The following is a 16424-nucleotide window of genomic DNA, read 5'->3' as shown; positions in this document are numbered from 1 at the left end:
AAAGACCTGCTTTAACCCACGACGTCGACTGTTAAGTGTTTTCTTAACTGGAGCTTGTGGTACGAGTCAAATGAGTCTCTTGCCGGCGACTATCTGCTGGCTTACGTCTCCTATAATCTGTTCTTGACCAAGGGGCCAAGCTTTCGCAACGGGTACTTGCAGCTATAATCACGCGCCCCGTTGCGCGACGTCCGATCTACTTTTGGCGTATGGGCACAGATCAGCTGACGGCTTGTTCCGAGCTCAGTCGAATAAGACAGAAGAATGTCGCACAGATCATCGGACGTCTACTCTCGGCGCCCTTTCGGCGATGATCGCCGAGTTCCTGAATCTCGAGACCACCGCCGTGAGAGTCTCCAGAGAGTAGGGTCCGATTCCTCTAGGGCAGATAGATATCGAAAGGACAGTGACACATCAGCGAGAGACTCTCTCCGCAACCAGTCTGACATATCTTCCCTGGGGACACCATCTTTGAGTCCCACCGTGAAGCCTCACCTCGTTCGTTCTTCACGATCTGAAAATGGGATCAAGATCTGTACGTTGCTCCTCTGGTCTGATGTCCTGATACATTGAACAAAGAAAAATGAAAACGAAGAAACAATCACGGGCAACATAGGTGCCGTAACCCTGCTAATCCACATCAGCAGCATCGGCCTCGCAGTCATCCGCGGAAAGCCCTAGCCCCGGAAGCACCCTAAGCACGAGGCTCATCAGCTTGCTCAAACAGCATGATGCCGCGGTGATTGAGGTGGCCAGACTTCGAGCTGAGCGGGATCCTCTTGAAAAGGTCTGGAAAAAGCGGCAAGAAGAATATGAGAAATCAAAGATCAAACACGCCGAGTTTCCCTCTGTGCCCGAGGTGCAAAACCTGCATAGGGTTAAGTACGGCGAACGTCTACGTTACCTTGACGCCGAAATACGGAAAGCTCAGGACATTGTCGACGAGACGGGGCGTTCTATAGCTCTAGCCGTTTCTGGATGTTCCGAACCCACGGTCCCCTTGCAGCCGCAGGAGCCGTCAAAAAGCCGGCTCGCCGAGATAAGCGAGCTTCGATCGGAATTACGCAAAATCAAGGCTGGACGCTTACAGGAACGAAGCGGCTTCGAAGCCGAACTTGAGAGGCGCTTTGCCGAGTTGAAGGAGCAGCTGACGAAGCAGTTCACGAAACAGCTGAGCGAGCAAAGGGAGAAGATCGTCACGGGCCTGAGTGAGATGAAGGAAATTAAGGCCATGAGAAGCATGAAGGAGGAGACAGTGGAAGAAGTCGAGCAACAACTGCGTGCGGCGCGCGAGGAGCTTGACAAGCGGCTCTCGGACGGCCTCGAAGCTGTGACAAGTGCAAAAGCCTCCACTCTTGCGCAGAAGGAAATGTCCGCTTTGCGAACCGACTATTCTGGTCTTCTGAAACGGGTGGATGACCTTACCCAACAGTTGTCCCGAAATGCCCAAGACACTATCTACCTTCGTGGCGAGCTCACCGAGCAGCTTGCACAGAGCAACCGACGCATTGCCTCTCTTAGCAAGGATTTGTCGGCCTGTGTCCAGCGGGTAGAAGTTGAAGCTCGGAAAGTCGAAGAGCACGAAGAAAAGCTGTCAGGCCTCGACGCCGAAGCCCTTGAGGGCGTTGCCGAGAAAATGTCGATCGAGTTCCCCGACTTGCAGAGAAAAATGGCGGGTATCCAAGCCAAGATGGACGGCACCATTTCGCGCCAGGAAGTGGAATCCAAGCAGAACAGCTTGCTTGCCAGAGTCCAACGATACGTCACAGAAAGCGGGGAGAGCTTGGCTCAAATGGTGGATGCGGTACAAAAGGCCACGGCAGAACAGTCTGTCCAGATTGAAGAACTGAAGAAGGCCTCTATAAGTACCGCGAGGGTTGGCGCGGACTCCGAACCAAACCAAGCGACAAAAGCTGAGTTCGAGACAATCAGTTCGGACATAGCTTCTATCAAATCCGAATTTGATGCAACCAGAATGACAGTCGACAAGCTTAGCAAAGACGTCTCAATCATTATCGACGAGGACCTCAAAAATCAACTCGAGATGGTTCGACTCTCGATCAAAGTGCTAGACTCGCAGTTTAGCAATCTGTCGACCAAGTCGCTGGCTGAGCATATCATCGGACAACTCGGGCAGATCTACCCGAATGCTCAACAAATTAATGCTGACATTGAAGCTTTGAAAACCATGATCAGCAACCTTGCTTACCGCATGGTCCAACTCGAGAGGCAGACGGAGGACCTAAGACGCGCTCAAATTATGTCTTGCAGCTGCCGGGCGAAAACTTGTGCTCCGGAAACCAACTCGTTCGACATGTTAAAGGTGTCGAACATGCAGGATTCTAATTTGAGAAACCTCAACGACAATGCTCAGCCAGTTCTTAAACGGAGGAGGACGGACTCGGTGCTAAACGCGGATGAACATCTTTTGGCAGTACCTAACGGAACCAATCAGACGGGAGGTTGAGGATTGTGATCACAGTCCTAGAAGCGGATACATTGTGGCAGAGATGAGGCTGAGCTCATGTTTGTTTCAATCTCGTGTTTGGGGCTGGGACTGGACATATGTACGAATATATGCCATTACCGAGGCGACGCTTGTGGATTGGTTGTTTGATGGGCGCTGCAATACTGCATAGGCACTTGTCGGATTCCTTGTGCGGTTATTCAATCACTCATTTAATTGCTTACTAGCATGGTTATCATTCGAATGTTGGGTGCTAGAATCATGTCCGGCGAGTATAGAGCAGCGTCTAAGGTGCCGCGGTAACACGTATGTACATACAATACAAGTCTCTTTGTGTGGAACTTTAAAACATTCCAAGATAAAGTTACTGCAGGGTTGCCCTGCTCTCTGCAGCATCTCGTTGATCAGATCCACGTGGTACACGGCGGGGGCAATAGTACGGTGGGGTACTGTTGTTAAAGCACTACGGGTACTACCTATACATTACATAGGCATCTTAACAGCCTATTAAATATCGGCTGCTGGCACAATACTCAAATGGCGGCGCAGAGATGGACTCCTGTTCCTAGCATTTTTCCTTGCTCAAGAACCTACACTAGTGTGCTGTGTCATCCGGAGCGTTGGCTATGTCTCGGATTGCCAAGACGGAGCCTCGCTCGTGAGTGCTAGTAGCCCACCTTGTCTAATGTGTGGGTGACTATGTAGCTGAGAGATCACTCTGCTCACTTCGTATTTTTTTTTTTTTTTGTTTTGCCTGTTTCTGTTTCCGCTTAGATGGCCTTGAGTAGCTGAACGTGGAATATCGTGCAGAGTAGCTGATTTGGGTCAAGGCACGGCGAATGAAGGCTTCCCACTGGTCACAAAGAAAAGAAAAGGGCAGAAGAAAGATATGAATCTTTAAACCCAATCATGCCAACAAAACGAATCATGGCAGGGCCGTGTGCCACTTGTCGTCGAGCCAAGCAAATCGGCAGACCGATCATCACTCGGTGGACCCACCTCTGGCGCAATGCTATCCTCCGTCCGGGGACCCAGACCAAGCTCCGCCCACCTTGTTCCTCTCCACTGTTTGCGCCCGGAATCCCACCCTCGGCATCCTGCGCACACCCACCCAAACACGACCCTGTCATATCACCGCTCCCGGATACTGCGTCTTCGGATCCCCAACCAACGAGCCGGCTCGCGGCATATCGCAGCTTATCGCAGCTCGACCCGATCCCCGAACCCGATCATTCTTCGCTTTCCATCTGCCGATTGTCCTCCAGACCCTCGACACCCGGCGCACTACCCACGACACGGCCGGCTCCACCCCGAGAGATGCCCCCGTGTCCCACCGGCGACGATACCGTCACTGTTAGGAGGTTGGGATAAGCACGGTTCAGCCTGGGCATTCCTAGCATTGCGACGCCGGAGGCTGCAACGCTTCGCCGCCGCTTTAGCTGCGCGCCGCGGCTTGGAAGAAGCTTGTCTTGCGGCGGGCATCCCGTGCCTAGCTTGGGTACGTACGTGATACACCTCGCACCGGCCGCCGCCGAGTCATACATCGCGGGTCTTGCACGTGGCCCAATTGGGCTGTTGACGGCCTCTCGAAAGGCATCTGGCCCTTCGGTACGCTGGAGCAAGACTGTGGCGAGCGACGCGATCTCCAGGCGCTGTACTCTACAGTACATACCTCCTCCTTATGCAGGTGCTAATGCGCGGGTTCTGTAGCAGAGTGAGCTGCAGCCGATTTTCGAGACGCCTGTTCGCCTCTTCGACCGACCCGCCCGCCAGTTGCTGCGTTTCCTACATTAACACCCACCGCCAACGCCTCGGTCAACCCAACCCTCCCGTCACAGAGCTGCCCCCCGCACCGCGCTGTATCGCAGAGTTCTAGGCCGCATCTCCTACCTGCACATTTGCTACCAAAGGACGGACGCCGGACACGCATCTCTCTCGCACTCACAGATCCAATGTCAAATTGATGAAAGGAAGGATGGATGGAGCGGAGGAAAATGCACACGACGTTGCCCAGCAGATACTCCCAGAAAGCCCGCACCATCTCTCGTTGTCCTTCGACCGCCGCTTTCCCAGACCGGACGCGTGGACCTTCAGCGGCCCGAGCAGTTCGCTGCAGTACATGACGTACATATCGGCTGCGCAGCGAGGCATTCTCACGACCCGTGCCGCCTTTGAGATCAGCGACGAAACGCCGCCGCCGCCGCCCTCGATGCCTGTCAAGGCCCTCGCCAAGGGCGAGCCCAAGAAGAAGCTGTCTTTGATGGACTATCAGAACAGGAAAAAGTCGGCATCGCCTGTGGAGAATGGGTTGCCAACGAGGACAGAGTCAAGGACAAACGGCGCGATAACCGCGAGGTCGCTGCCTTCAAAGGATGACGTTACGGCTGGCGAAAGAACCCATGCGCCGCCACGCCCGGCGAACGCGGCCCCGGAAAAGCCGCGGGCGGAGGTGAATGGGGAGAGGTACTCGGCACAGACTGCCGCACCGTGGGGCGCATCACGAATTGCTAACTCGCCCGGCAGAAGCAAGGTATCCCAGACGAAGCCGCAACCGGACCCAGAGAGCCGTAAGCGGACCGCAGAGGTATCCGCCGAACCATCCCCTCGGAAACGAACCAAGAGCGACGTCGGCATGGCGAAGGCGGAGCAATCATCAAGGCCAGCCAAACCAGGAACCCCTCGCGGCCGGGAAGGGGCGGAGAAACCAGCGAGAGAGATCAGGGCGGAGACCTCACACCCTACCGTCAACGGCTTACCCCCCTTGTCTGCTGCGGACAGGGACCGAGAACATACGGCATCCCCGAAGTCGACAATTCAAGTAAACGGATCGAGACCTCGCTCGGACAGTGGGACTTCGACACCCCGGAAACCCGAGTCGATAAAGGCGGCTCTCCCGCAGCTCTTATCGCCCCTCCACCCGTCTCTGTTCGAGGGCGAGTCCGAGAGGGAGGACATGCCGAAGCACAAAACAGCGGGGAAGGCATCAAAACCGGAAAAAGAGAAAGCAAAGAGGTTCAAGATACCGGAACTGCTCTCGCCAACATTACCCCCGGTCATTGAAGAGATCCTGGCCCTCAGGGACCGGAAGCCGACTGCCTCGAAGGGGGTGTCTAGCCAGTCGTCCGGCCACTCCTCCGACTCGCCAAGCGGTGCGAGGAAGACAATAGTGGCGGCTCTGCCTGGGCGCACGGCTGAAGAGGAGGAGAGGCCTTCCAGGCCATCCAGAATCGTCACATTCAAGCTCAAAAAGGCCAATGCGAAGCGGGCCAAGGAACTCTTGAGCCTCCCTTCGAAGTCAACAAAGGATGCGCTCAAGAAGGAGCGCTCGGAGAGTGCAGAAGCTCCTCCACCGCCGGCCAAGAAGCGGCCGCGGCCAGCGGAGGACGCACCCCAGGAGAGCGCCGCCGCCTCCAAGCGGCCCAAGATCTCCGCCGACGTGATAACCGCGAGGCCGGCCGGCTCGAGAACCCCGCTCAAACCCGCCGCTCCAGCCATGTCCCGGGTGGCGTCCAGCCAATCCCAGGGCCAGGGCAACACTCCCGCGGCCACGACTGGCCTCACCCCGAGCACATCTGATAACAGACCGCCGACCCGTTCTGAGCCTCTCGACCCCAAGGTCTTAGCCCAGGTCGACTACTTCAAAGACCGGCACACAGAGTACTCACGCCTGGGCAGCAAGCTTAAGCATGCGCGGGACGATATGATGCGCGACCGCGGCACCAACCCGGCAGCCGCCGACGAGCGGCGCATCTCGGCGCTGCATTTCGAGATGGTGCTCGCGTACATGGTCGCCTTCGACTCGCTCAACCAGTCACGCATCCTCGAGCGCAAGGTGTGCGAGATCTCGGCCTGGGAGTCGCTCCTCCCGCACCTCGCCGAGCTCCGGGGCCGCGTGCAGGCCAACCGCGCGCTCAAGGCGCTCGCCATGCAGATGCACGCTCTATGCCTCGAACAGATCAGCAACGCGTTTGCCACACTCGACCCGGCCGGCGCCGCGGCCACCTTCGGCCGCTGGACGAAGCATCACCGAAACCGGACGCTCATGTGGGGGGACGCGAACGCCACGTACGAGCGCGTGGAGGAGCCCAAGATGAGGGTCGTGATGGGGCCGTGGACGGCCGTGGACGACGCCGTCGCCGCCGTGCTGGACATTATGAGGCGGTGGGCCGAGAAAGATGGGGTGCGCTGGCAGCCCGAGGTTAATGTCAAGGGTGGGAAGGATCGAGAAAGAGAGAGAGAGAAGGTACCGGACAAGGACAGAGAAAATAAGAACAGGGATAAGGAAAGAGCCAGGGACCGATACCGTGACCGCGAGAAAGATCGAGAACGAGAACGAGATCGCGATCGCGATCGCGAGCGTGATCGTGATCGAGAGCGAGAGCGAGACCGGGACAGGGACAGGGACAGGGACAGGGATAAGGAGCGGGAGAGACCTAGGCACCCGGCCAACGGTTCCAAGTATTAACTTGCTGGATATGGGATATATGGAAGCCCTCCCACCGCTTCCAAGGACAGACCCTTACTTGGACACGACATCACCTCTTCGCCGCCGACCCATCTTCCCCTCGCACACGAAACCCGGCTACGACTCATCCTCAAGTTACAACGCATAACACAAGGAAAACCCACCGAGCGTCGTCGACACATTGTATCATTTTAGCGTTGAGTTTCCTCCTAGCGGCAGGGAAAAAGGAACAGGTAATGGGAATAGACCCAAAGGGCAGGAGGCAGGCGTACACAGCAATCAGCGGGAAAGCAGGCGATGGCGTTCACGGACCCGGACCACTTTTTGTCATTTTCTTTTTCCTTTTCCTCCTTCCTTCTATCTCGTGTCTACCTTTAGCTCTGGATGGGCGAAGCAGGCGGGCGAGAGGAGGAACAAACGATACCTCATGAGCTCTCTATTTTGTGTTCTTCCCGTCCTCGGTTGATCAGGCTGTTCGAGCCGACACCGAGGGAAGCAGCCTGATGGCTGAATGGGCCGTTTCCTAACAGCAGTCGAGGGGTTTAAGGGTTCAAGGCGATCTGATTTTTTTTTCTTTCCTTGTCTGAAACCAGGCGGTCTCATCAATCGGGACGGCGATAACTGTGTTTTGCGGATGGTCATGGGGAGGGGACTGTACAACGTCTTGTGCACACCATTGGTGTTGGTGGATTTTCTACCTTTTTTTTCCCCTCTGCTCTCTTGCGCTCTGGTACGAGGTTTGCCTTTTGCTACTGTCTCGTCATACGTTTGTCAGTGATACCTGGCGGAAGTTTGTCCCCATGGAGGTAGGGGGCCAAATGCTGCCATTTCCTATTCTGTTTCATGGGTTGTCTTCTGAGAAGCCCCACTCGAGTCGAACAAGGCGTCTTGTATGTGCATATAAGGAAGTGGTTTTCTGACCGACCTCCCGGCCGCTCAGTGCATTTTTGAAGGGTTTGATGGCCCTAGCTATTTGCATGCAGGCCTGCTGAACAAGGTGCGAGGAGGGTTGGGATGACATGAGCCAGGTCGATTGTGGATGGTGGGCGAAGGCTGGTAGTTACCACAGCAAGTCATTCTCATAATCTTCCGTTCACGTTGGCCATGGAATGCTCAGTTATGGTGATTCATCAATGAGAACCTTCCTATTTACCTCCTCCCCCGTCTGCATTCCTCTCTCTATTGAGGCCAAGTCCCGCCAACGCGGCCTGCATTCCAATCACGTAAACACCTCGATAGCCCGAGTGTCTGTATGCCCATGCCAGTGCCAGACTTATGTCACGCCCAAGTCCATGCCCATGCGACACCACGCCTGCTATGCACACCCGAGATCCTATGCAAGGCAGGAAGGGGGTGGCGATGAGTCGAGCATCAACAGTGATGCACAGCGCTCCTCCGCAGACCCTCGATGCTCCGGTGAAAACAAGGGTAAAAGAAAAAAAAAAAAGGGGGGGGGAAGGCCGGTGAGGAGGAAGGGGAAAGGAAACACCGGAATCAAACCAACGAGCAATCAAGAGAGAAGAACAAGCAAAACGCCGCCAGTCCGCGCCTGGTCAAAGAACGTTTTCCCTTCCCTCCCTCGCCTCTCCCGCTAGCTCAACCGAGGCAGGCAACAACAAAACAATAAAAAAGGAGGAAGGAGCATTGCAAGGTTTAGCTCTAAGCCGGTTCAGTAACCGTCATGACCCTCCTCTCCGTCCTCGTCCTGATCATGGCCGTCACCGCCGCCGAACAGCACCGCGCGGTCGCGCTCCTCGTCCCGGCGCGCCATCTGCTCCGCGAAGAAACCCGGGTGCCACGGGATCGAGTGCAAGTCGACGTTGTCGGGATCGACACCACCACAGCCGCCGACAACGGCAGCGGCAGCGGCAGCGGCAGCGGCAGCACTGTCCTCGTCGTTGGTGCCACTGCCGTTGTGCTGGTTGGGGGCGACGTAGCCGCCCAAATCCATGGGCACCATGCCGGGGAGGCTGGAAAGGCGTTCCTGATGCTCGGCTGCGGTGTTGTTGGCATCGTGAACCTCCTCATTCTTCTTCTTCTTCTCCTCCTCCTCCTCCTCTTCTTCTTCTTCCTCTTCGTTCTCCCTCGCCACCGCTGGCGCAATTGCGTGAGGGAGGATGAAGCCGGCGTTGCCGGTGTTTCCCTCGCCGGTGACATTGTCGCCATGGTTGCTATACGCAATGCCCGCAGTGGGAGCGGCGGTGGTGACGCTGTGGGCCTGGAGATAGAAGCGGGTCTGGAGGCTGGCCGGCAGGCGGGCGAGCCACTGCGCGTGCACGTCGATGGGCACCGGCGAGACGGTCCAGACGCCGTTGTTGTTAACCAGGATGGCCTCGCGCTCGATGACCGACTCGGGCAGGACGGCGGGGAAGTCGACGAACTCGTCCATGACCGAGGGCCCGGCCGTGGTCCCATTGTCCTTGCGGCCTGGGCCAGCCTTGGTACGCTTGCCGACGACGCGCCCGGTCTTATTCTTGGTCGGGGTCTCGGGGACCTGGTTCATGAGCATGTGCTCGTCTCCATCATCGTCGTTGTCGTCGGCGTCGGCGTTGTCGTCGTCGTCGTCGGTGTTCTGGTTGGCGTCATCCTCCATCTTGATGATGGCCTCGGACTTTGCCTTGCGCGAGCGGCTGCCGGGAGTACGCTTTGCGGCGCTGGTGCGCTTTTTGACGCCGGCGCCGGTGCCTGGAGTGGTGGCAGACTTCTTGGTGCGGGTGCTGGCCGGGGTTTCGACATCGACGCCGTCACCGGCGGCCTCCTCGTCCTTGGGATCCTTGGCTTTGCCATTGTTCCAGTTGTCCAGCCCAAGCTTCCGCTTAATCTGGCCATAGCGGACCTGGAGGAGAAAGGGAAAGGCGGGTTAGTTCGGGAACATGTTTTTCTTTTATTTTATTCATAGATACTAAGGACGCTGGAGGGGACTATTTGGTCCGGGAATCAATCGGGGAATCAACCGAATCATAAGTCAACTCACCTTGGCTGTCTCAGCAGTCTTGTAACCTGCGTCAGCTGCGACGGCGGCCCAGTCAATCTCAGGCTTGCCCTTCATATTCTTGATGATGGTGTAGAAGAGGTAAGCCTCTTGAGCAGTGGGCTGCTTGCCGTCGCTGACGCCGGTCGCTGCCTTGGCAACTGCTTTCGGCGGCATCTTGGTTTTTCTTTCTTTCTTCCTAGTCCGTCGTCCAGAGTCAATCTATGCACCAAAGCTTGTGTCGGTACAGACTACCGACTGTCGGTTGGTTGCGCCTGTCGAATGCTGAAGTCATTAGCAGGATGTTTGGAAGACAAAGAGGAAAGACAGAGAAAGGTGTGGCATAGGAAAGACTCAGCAAACTCAAAGACAGCACCAACTTGTAAAGTGGTAGCGCAATCTCGAAGCAGAATCGAAAGACGGACGGTAATCCTAGATGATGACGGGATTGAGTGACGGACTTGTAGTTAACGTGCGTGTAACTGACACGACGGACGGAAACCCTCCCCCAAAAATGAACAGAGCGACGAAATTATCTGTGGAAGTGCCTTATCGGTTGGAAGGGGAGCGACAAAAAGGTGATGTGCAGGGTGTTGATCCGTCGGAACACGGAGTCCATTGGGGATAAACTTACTATGGGTTGTGATGAACACAAAGATGGCTTCGTCGGAAGGTGTAGTACTATATGAGACGGCCTTATCTGTGAATGGGAAGCGGCTTGTGTGTTGCTGTCTTTTCGGGAAAAAAATGTAAAGAGAAAGTGGGAGAAGGAATCAGGAACAACCAGAGACATATCGTGCCCTAATAGGGCTCCTGATACCGGCGCAATGCGAGGATTAAATTAGTTCCCAATTATTCACCGTGCTTGCCCTCTTTCTCTTTGACCGGTCTGGAGTATGGTAGTTGTAGGCCTGAGTTGTTAAGCGCCTGACTATGAAGGAGGGTTCAGAGGAAAAGGGAGAACTGTTGGGTCCGTTGAAATCAGGCACTGATATACTAGACACATGGGATGACGAGCTGCGATTCTGGAACAAGAAGAAAATAAACGAAGATGATCGTCACGAAACTTTCGTAGCACACGGCACTCTTAGGCATGTTCAAGTTGTCTAACTTTGATTGGTTTGGTGTTCATTTACACCAGTGATGTATGAATAACCCAGGTGGGTTGAATCTTCGAAAGTCATGGCAGCTCTTCAGTATCAGTAGAAGGGCTCCAGGTCTGATGCGACATGGCTACTGACCAGTATATCACCCGCTCACGGTAAAGCATACCGCCCCTTAACCAAGACTTAAGACACGGTGTGTTCGTCGTACCTTTGCCATATCTATTACTATGTTTTACACTCCAAGTCCAGATGTGCCATCAACAACTCGAAGTCCCGTTTCCTCCAGATACAATCGACCGCAGATCAAACACGCATAGAGATGAGCCAAAAGCGATCCCATGCAGGTTAAGGGGGCAACAGTCGTAGGAGACGGACATAGAAGGAAGCGACGCCGCTGGGGATGACGACGACGTGATAACCAAACCGAACAACTCCCTCTGGCTGAACCAATAAAAAAGACCCGGTTTCGTTTGCCCCATAACCAAACAGACTGCGAGGGCCAGTAATCATGGCAACTCAACAACTGCGACGTCGCATCAAATCGTGAACTTGCCCTCACCTTCCCACTCTCTCTTGACTTGCCTCGCTGTCCCGCCGGCGTCGACGCCGGCGGCGGCGGCCGTGTCGCTGATCATCCCACCCGCCAACTCCAACTCCATTGCTCTCTCTCTGAACATATTTGGAGCGGCGCCACCAACACCATGTAGACCAAGTGGATCATCCATCACATGATGTCCATCTTCATCGTGGCAGAGAGAATGATGGTGGTGTAGGTGTATGTTGTCATGATAGCTGCCACAGATGGGATTGTTGTTGTTTTCATTAATGTTGCTGTTATTGTTGAATCCCGTTTCCGGAGTGTAAGAGCCTGTTGTGAGTCCGAGGCTGAGCCCGAGCCCGAGGTCAAAGCCGGGTGCGGCGGGCGAGAACATGGTCTGCGCCTGGGTCTGCGCCTGCGACGGACCGTGACCATGCTGGGAGTGGTGTTGATGCTGGGAGTGCCAGGGGCTCGACGATGACCCGGGAAAACTGCCTGGTGAGATGTCGCAGCACTGGTGCTGGGAGAAGTCGTACGAATGGGGGCCAGATGTGGACAACGGGGATGATGATCCGGCACCTACCACGTGGTGGTGGTGGTGGTGATGGAGGGGGTGCGAATGATGCTGGCTGTGGTGAAGCAGCTCGGCGGGTGGCGGGCTGTGCGAGACAAAGTCATGCATGCCGGCGATGGTGCCGTCGGAGTCGCTGCAGGGTGTCGGGAGCCGCCCTTGCATCCGATGGTGGCTGCCATCGATGTACGGGGTGGAGGATACCGAGGGGGAAGTCGTAGGAATTACTGTGGCGAGGATCCCGAACGGAGTGGGCTCGGGCACCGAGTTAGTCTTATTGTTAGCGGAGGCCGTAGTCATGAATTTCTCCGGCTTGACCCGAGGCGAGCCGCTAGAAAGAAGCGAGTCGTGATGTAGGCGATTTTGGTGTTGGTTGAAGGGGTTGACGAAGCCAGGCTCGGCCTTCATCATAACTGGAGTTGCCATCGGTGCCGATGGCTGAGAGGGCCCGGGTAACTCCTGCGAACTGCCCCTTCGCTCGGATTTCACCGCGGCACCCGTCGTCGTTTTTTCAGTCTTGATATTTCCAATCCCACTGCCGCTGCTCTTGACATTCTCGTCGTCTTCCTTCTTCGGCTTGGGGCCGTCGTCCTTCTTCTTTTTGGACACCCGGTTCTTGTTATTGTTGCCGGAATTAGCAGTGCGGTTCCGGCGCTGCGGCTCCAGGCCTAGCATAGCGGCGCGGAACCGCGAGTATCGCATGCGAGCGGCATGGCCGTTGGTGATCTCCTGGGCAAGAATCGGGTTGTGGGCCACCTTGTTCCAGTCGATCTAGAAGGGGAACGGTCAGTCACGTCACTCCTCGCCCCCTACACCCTAGGTCGGAATCTGCGGCTCACTTACATCCTTCAGGCATTTCTGCTGCAGGATTGCGAACAGGAAGCGGGCCATCGCATTGTCGTTGTTGGACATGGTAGCGATGGTGTTGGTGACCGGGCCACGATCTGTCCAAAGGACGGGGAGAGGAGCGGTCGAAGGCCAGCCGACGCAGCCAAGGATGGGAGAGAAGAGAAAAAGCGGGAGTGAGGGGAGAGGCCCGGTCGGCTCAATATGAACTGGAACGACGAGGCTTGACCGCTACCGGGAGGAACTGTGGCAAGGGTCACTGCAGGCGAAACCTACGGTTCGAGTGTGAAGAAGTGAGTCACTGTAATGAGTGGTGAGGCTGGCGGACTTTATGCCTGTTTTACCATCAAAAAGGTTGCTCCAGGCTTGGTTGGGGTGTCAGACCCGGCTTTTAGGTGGGAAAGGGCAGCGCGGCCTGGAAGAAAGGGATCATTATCTGCGCAGCAGTCCCTTGACCACTGAAAGCCAGACCCAAGCGATTGTCTGTCCTCTCTTTTCAGGTTAAACAATGCAGAAGGAAAGAAAAGCCATCGCCAAATGAGGAGAAAGGCGCATGCAGGAGAGCTGCCGCGATCGGGCAAAAGCGCCGATGGGAAGGTCTTCTTCCCTGGGATGGATTTCTTGGTCAACCTTCATACTTAAACCTGAGGCAGCGTACTTGTTCCAATCTGTCTTGGAACCTTGCCTTTGATCCACCCGGATCGAGCGCTCCTGCGTTTGCTGCCAACGCTGCTCCCGCAATGGAGTGGTTGCCTGGCCATTGCTAATGGGGCGGGGGCAATTCAACAAAAGAAAGCAGGCCGGCCACTGAAAACTCGGTGATAGAGGTGCATTGGGAGGGGTTTGGGTGACGCGCCACCGCGGCACTTCCGCGTAAAGTGGTTGCTTCTAGACATGCAGATCCTTGTCCCCGGCCGAGGACAATGGTCACCCACCCCGACAGGTACCCCAGCTTGCACCACACACACCTGCAGGGGCTGACTGCGATGGCTGACGAATTGCATCGTCCCCCGTCGAGCCCGATCTCCGGCTTTATCGAGCAAATGACTGATAGCGGAAGCAAACAAAGCAAAAGTGCTTTGGCAGGGCAACCGGGCAGCGTGAAAGACATCTTCGACCTGCTCATGGAACAGACCGGGAAAGGAAGCGTATCAGCAAGGCAATGGACGCAGTAACCCCCCCCCCCACCTTCTCTGCGTGACAGCTGTGAATCGCTGGACCAGCATTGATACTGCAGGTACTCGTAGGCAATTAATTGGTGGGCGAAGACGAGGCTTCATCTATTTGTTCTCCCCCATCACTTCGACGACCTGAGGATGCTTATTCGGCGCTGCAGATGTCTTGGGTATTGAGCAGAAGGAATTTACATGCCTGCAACGCAAGGCCCTTCGTCTGTTGGCTGCCTTACAATCGGCGGTCAGTGCAGAATGCACCCACTCGAAATCTCTTACTCCAGCACTGGCCACCCATCCTCGGTTTTGAACTCGGCGGCACAGACAATTGCTTTTCCAATCAAACGTCTTGTGCCATCAAGTCAGCCTGAGTGATCAAAGGCAAAGCCGCCTATCCAACATGTTTGCTCAATTGGTTGCCCCACCGTGATAGAACGAAGTCAATGAGGAGGGCCAGACGCGTTAGACCGTCGACCCAAAAGAGAAGGTTGTGAAGTGTCGAGGCAAGCAGCGCGTCATCATTACCACTGTGGGCCTTGATGTCGCGATATTGGCGCGAGATCATCTGACAGCTCATTAAAAGCACCCACCTTGTAAGGCCTCAGGCAACAACGCTTCCCAACAAGTAATCCCAGCGCTCATTGGGTCTCGAGGTCGGGCTGCTCCACCTAACCAGCCAGTCGCTTCGCTCTCGGCACACAGCTGAACTGGTCGAACCGTGGTCGCCTTGTTTAAGCTCCTCGCCCCCGCCCGACCAAACTTCCATCTCTCCTTAGCAGTCGTTAGCAATTTCCAGCTGTTACGTCTTATCCACTCTGACACAGCCCGTTAACAATAAGCTGGTTTGATTCGCCCCCGCGACCCTGCCAAAATGATGAACAAGAACTGGAACGACCGGGCCGATAAGGACCTCTTCTTCACCATATTGTCGGTCAAGAATATTGGCGTCATCAGCGGCACAGAATGGGTCACGATTGGCAACCACATGCGGTCGTTGGGCTATGGCTTCACCAATGAAGGCTGCCGGTAAGTGTACTATTGCGCAGTGTTGCTAGCCTCAAATCCAAGTATTATATCCACAAGTCACTGCTCCGGTTTCGTTACAAATTTGTGTCGTTTTGTGTTTCGGTATCCTCGAGTTCGATGGGTTCGATGGATGTTATGTGTGGCTCTCTGCGTTCATTGCAATGCTTGTTTCTTACCACATCGCCGACCATCGCCGACCATCGTGACGTCTCGCACTTCCTCCTGTCCCATCTCACTCAAGATGCTCCGCTGACCCCTGCGTAGCCAACACTTTCAAGGCCTCCGTCGCGCCCAGGCCAAAGCAGAGAATGGCGTTGCCGGAGATAACCCGAGGAAGATTGATCCCACGCTAAACCCCATCACGCGACGACCTGGGCCGGGCAGAGGACGACCGCGGAAGCAACCTGCCGCTGATGCTGCTGCTTCAGTACCACCTGCCGCACCGGCCTCCGGGGTCCATCCAGGAGGAACAGCGGCAGGCGGTGCTCCTCCTGGCGCGCCCGGGACTCCTTCTGGGGCTCCTGCGCTTGTGCCTGGAACTACTCCCATCCAGAACATGAGCCACGGGCTCCCCGTCCACGCCCAATTTACCGGCCTCCCTGGTGTTTCCCCTGCGCCTCCCACGCCTGCCTCCACGGTCCCCGGACCATCAGGCACACCTGCCATGGCGAATGCTCCTGATTCACAGGGACTGCCCCAAGGCCAAGGTCAAGCTCAACCGCCCCCGCCTCAAACGAACCCAGGAGTTGCTCCACAGGCTCAAATGGCTGCTCATGAGGAACTCGCTGTTGACCCCAGCTTGGGCGGAGAGCCGGAAGAGGAGCACGCGGCAAAGCGGCAGAGGCTCGACGACAGCCAGGAACCCACGCTTGAGGACGAAGCAGTGCTTAATGCCCTTGCCAGTCACAACAACCCAACAACGCCAGGCGAATACACGACCGAGTGAGTTTCCTTCTTTTCTCCCAAGCCCTCTTATGTCTCTCATGTCTTGGCTAACGTCCAAACCAGGTATTCATATGGCGATGCTTGACCTCCTACTCGTTCTGATTTGATGGTACTTTTTTTTGTCCCTGGGCTGCAATCTCTTCTCGAGAGGAGGATGCTCGGGGTTGTCTTCTGGTGTTCGGCAATTGACGAGGCGTTGGCTGTGTTGCCTCCGTGTCAGCAAAAGTACGATGGCGCTTTTTCCAAGGTTTCTTTAGCGCCGGTTTGTCGGGTCTCTTCATTGTCTACATGCCTTTGGGTCTATGTCAGTGGAAGAT

At 55.8% G+C, this 16424-nt stretch overlaps 6 protein-coding genes across 6 annotated transcripts; 3 read left to right on the top strand and 3 right to left on the bottom strand.

Annotated features, from left to right (window-relative positions):
- Positions 1-12: 12 nt before the first annotated feature.
- MYCTH_2312351 (uncharacterized protein) lies at positions 13-2694 on the top strand. The gene is made up of 3 exons (XM_003666987.1): positions 13-152; positions 248-535; positions 645-2694. Exons 2-3 carry the CDS (start codon positions 265-267, stop codon positions 2465-2467), a joined length of 2094 nt encoding a protein of 697 aa, XP_003667035.1. The 5' UTR covers positions 13-152; positions 248-264; the 3' UTR covers positions 2468-2694.
- A 1614-nt stretch (positions 2695-4308) lies between these two features.
- MYCTH_2312350 (uncharacterized protein) lies at positions 4309-7111 on the top strand. The gene has a single exon (XM_003666986.1). It carries the CDS (start codon positions 4443-4445, stop codon positions 6930-6932), a length of 2490 nt encoding a protein of 829 aa, XP_003667034.1. The 5' UTR covers positions 4309-4442; the 3' UTR covers positions 6933-7111.
- Positions 7112-8370: 1259 nt separating this feature from the next.
- MYCTH_2312349 (uncharacterized protein) lies at positions 8371-9567 on the bottom strand. Its single transcript, XM_003666985.1, has one exon. It carries the CDS (start codon positions 9523-9525, stop codon positions 8602-8604), a length of 924 nt encoding a protein of 307 aa, XP_003667033.1. The 5' UTR covers positions 9526-9567; the 3' UTR covers positions 8371-8601.
- Positions 9568-9839: 272 nt separating this feature from the next.
- Positions 9840-10397, bottom strand: MYCTH_2312348 (uncharacterized protein). The gene has a single exon (XM_003666984.1). The coding sequence runs from the start codon at positions 10078-10080 to the stop codon at positions 9898-9900; it is 183 nt and encodes a 60-aa protein (XP_003667032.1). The 5' UTR covers positions 10081-10397; the 3' UTR covers positions 9840-9897.
- A 616-nt stretch (positions 10398-11013) lies between these two features.
- Positions 11014-13045, bottom strand: MYCTH_2312347 (uncharacterized protein). Its single transcript, XM_003666983.1, has one exon. It carries the CDS (start codon positions 12818-12820, stop codon positions 11546-11548), a length of 1275 nt encoding a protein of 424 aa, XP_003667031.1. The 5' UTR covers positions 12821-13045; the 3' UTR covers positions 11014-11545.
- A 1789-nt stretch (positions 13046-14834) lies between these two features.
- MYCTH_2312344 (uncharacterized protein) lies at positions 14835-16300 on the top strand. The gene is made up of 3 exons (XM_003666982.1): positions 14835-15162; positions 15427-16104; positions 16171-16300. The coding sequence occupies exons 1-3, from the start codon at positions 15008-15010 to the stop codon at positions 16190-16192; spliced, it is 855 nt and encodes a 284-aa protein (XP_003667030.1). The 5' UTR covers positions 14835-15007; the 3' UTR covers positions 16193-16300.
- The last annotated feature ends 124 nt before the right edge of the window (positions 16301-16424 follow it).

This window comes from Thermothelomyces thermophilus, chromosome 7 (assembly GCF_000226095.1).
Source record: "Thermothelomyces thermophilus ATCC 42464 chromosome 7, complete sequence".
In the NCBI taxonomy this organism is placed as follows: domain Eukaryota; kingdom Fungi; phylum Ascomycota; class Sordariomycetes; order Sordariales; family Chaetomiaceae; genus Thermothelomyces; species Thermothelomyces thermophilus.
This window is presented reverse-complemented; position numbering and strand designations above follow the sequence as displayed.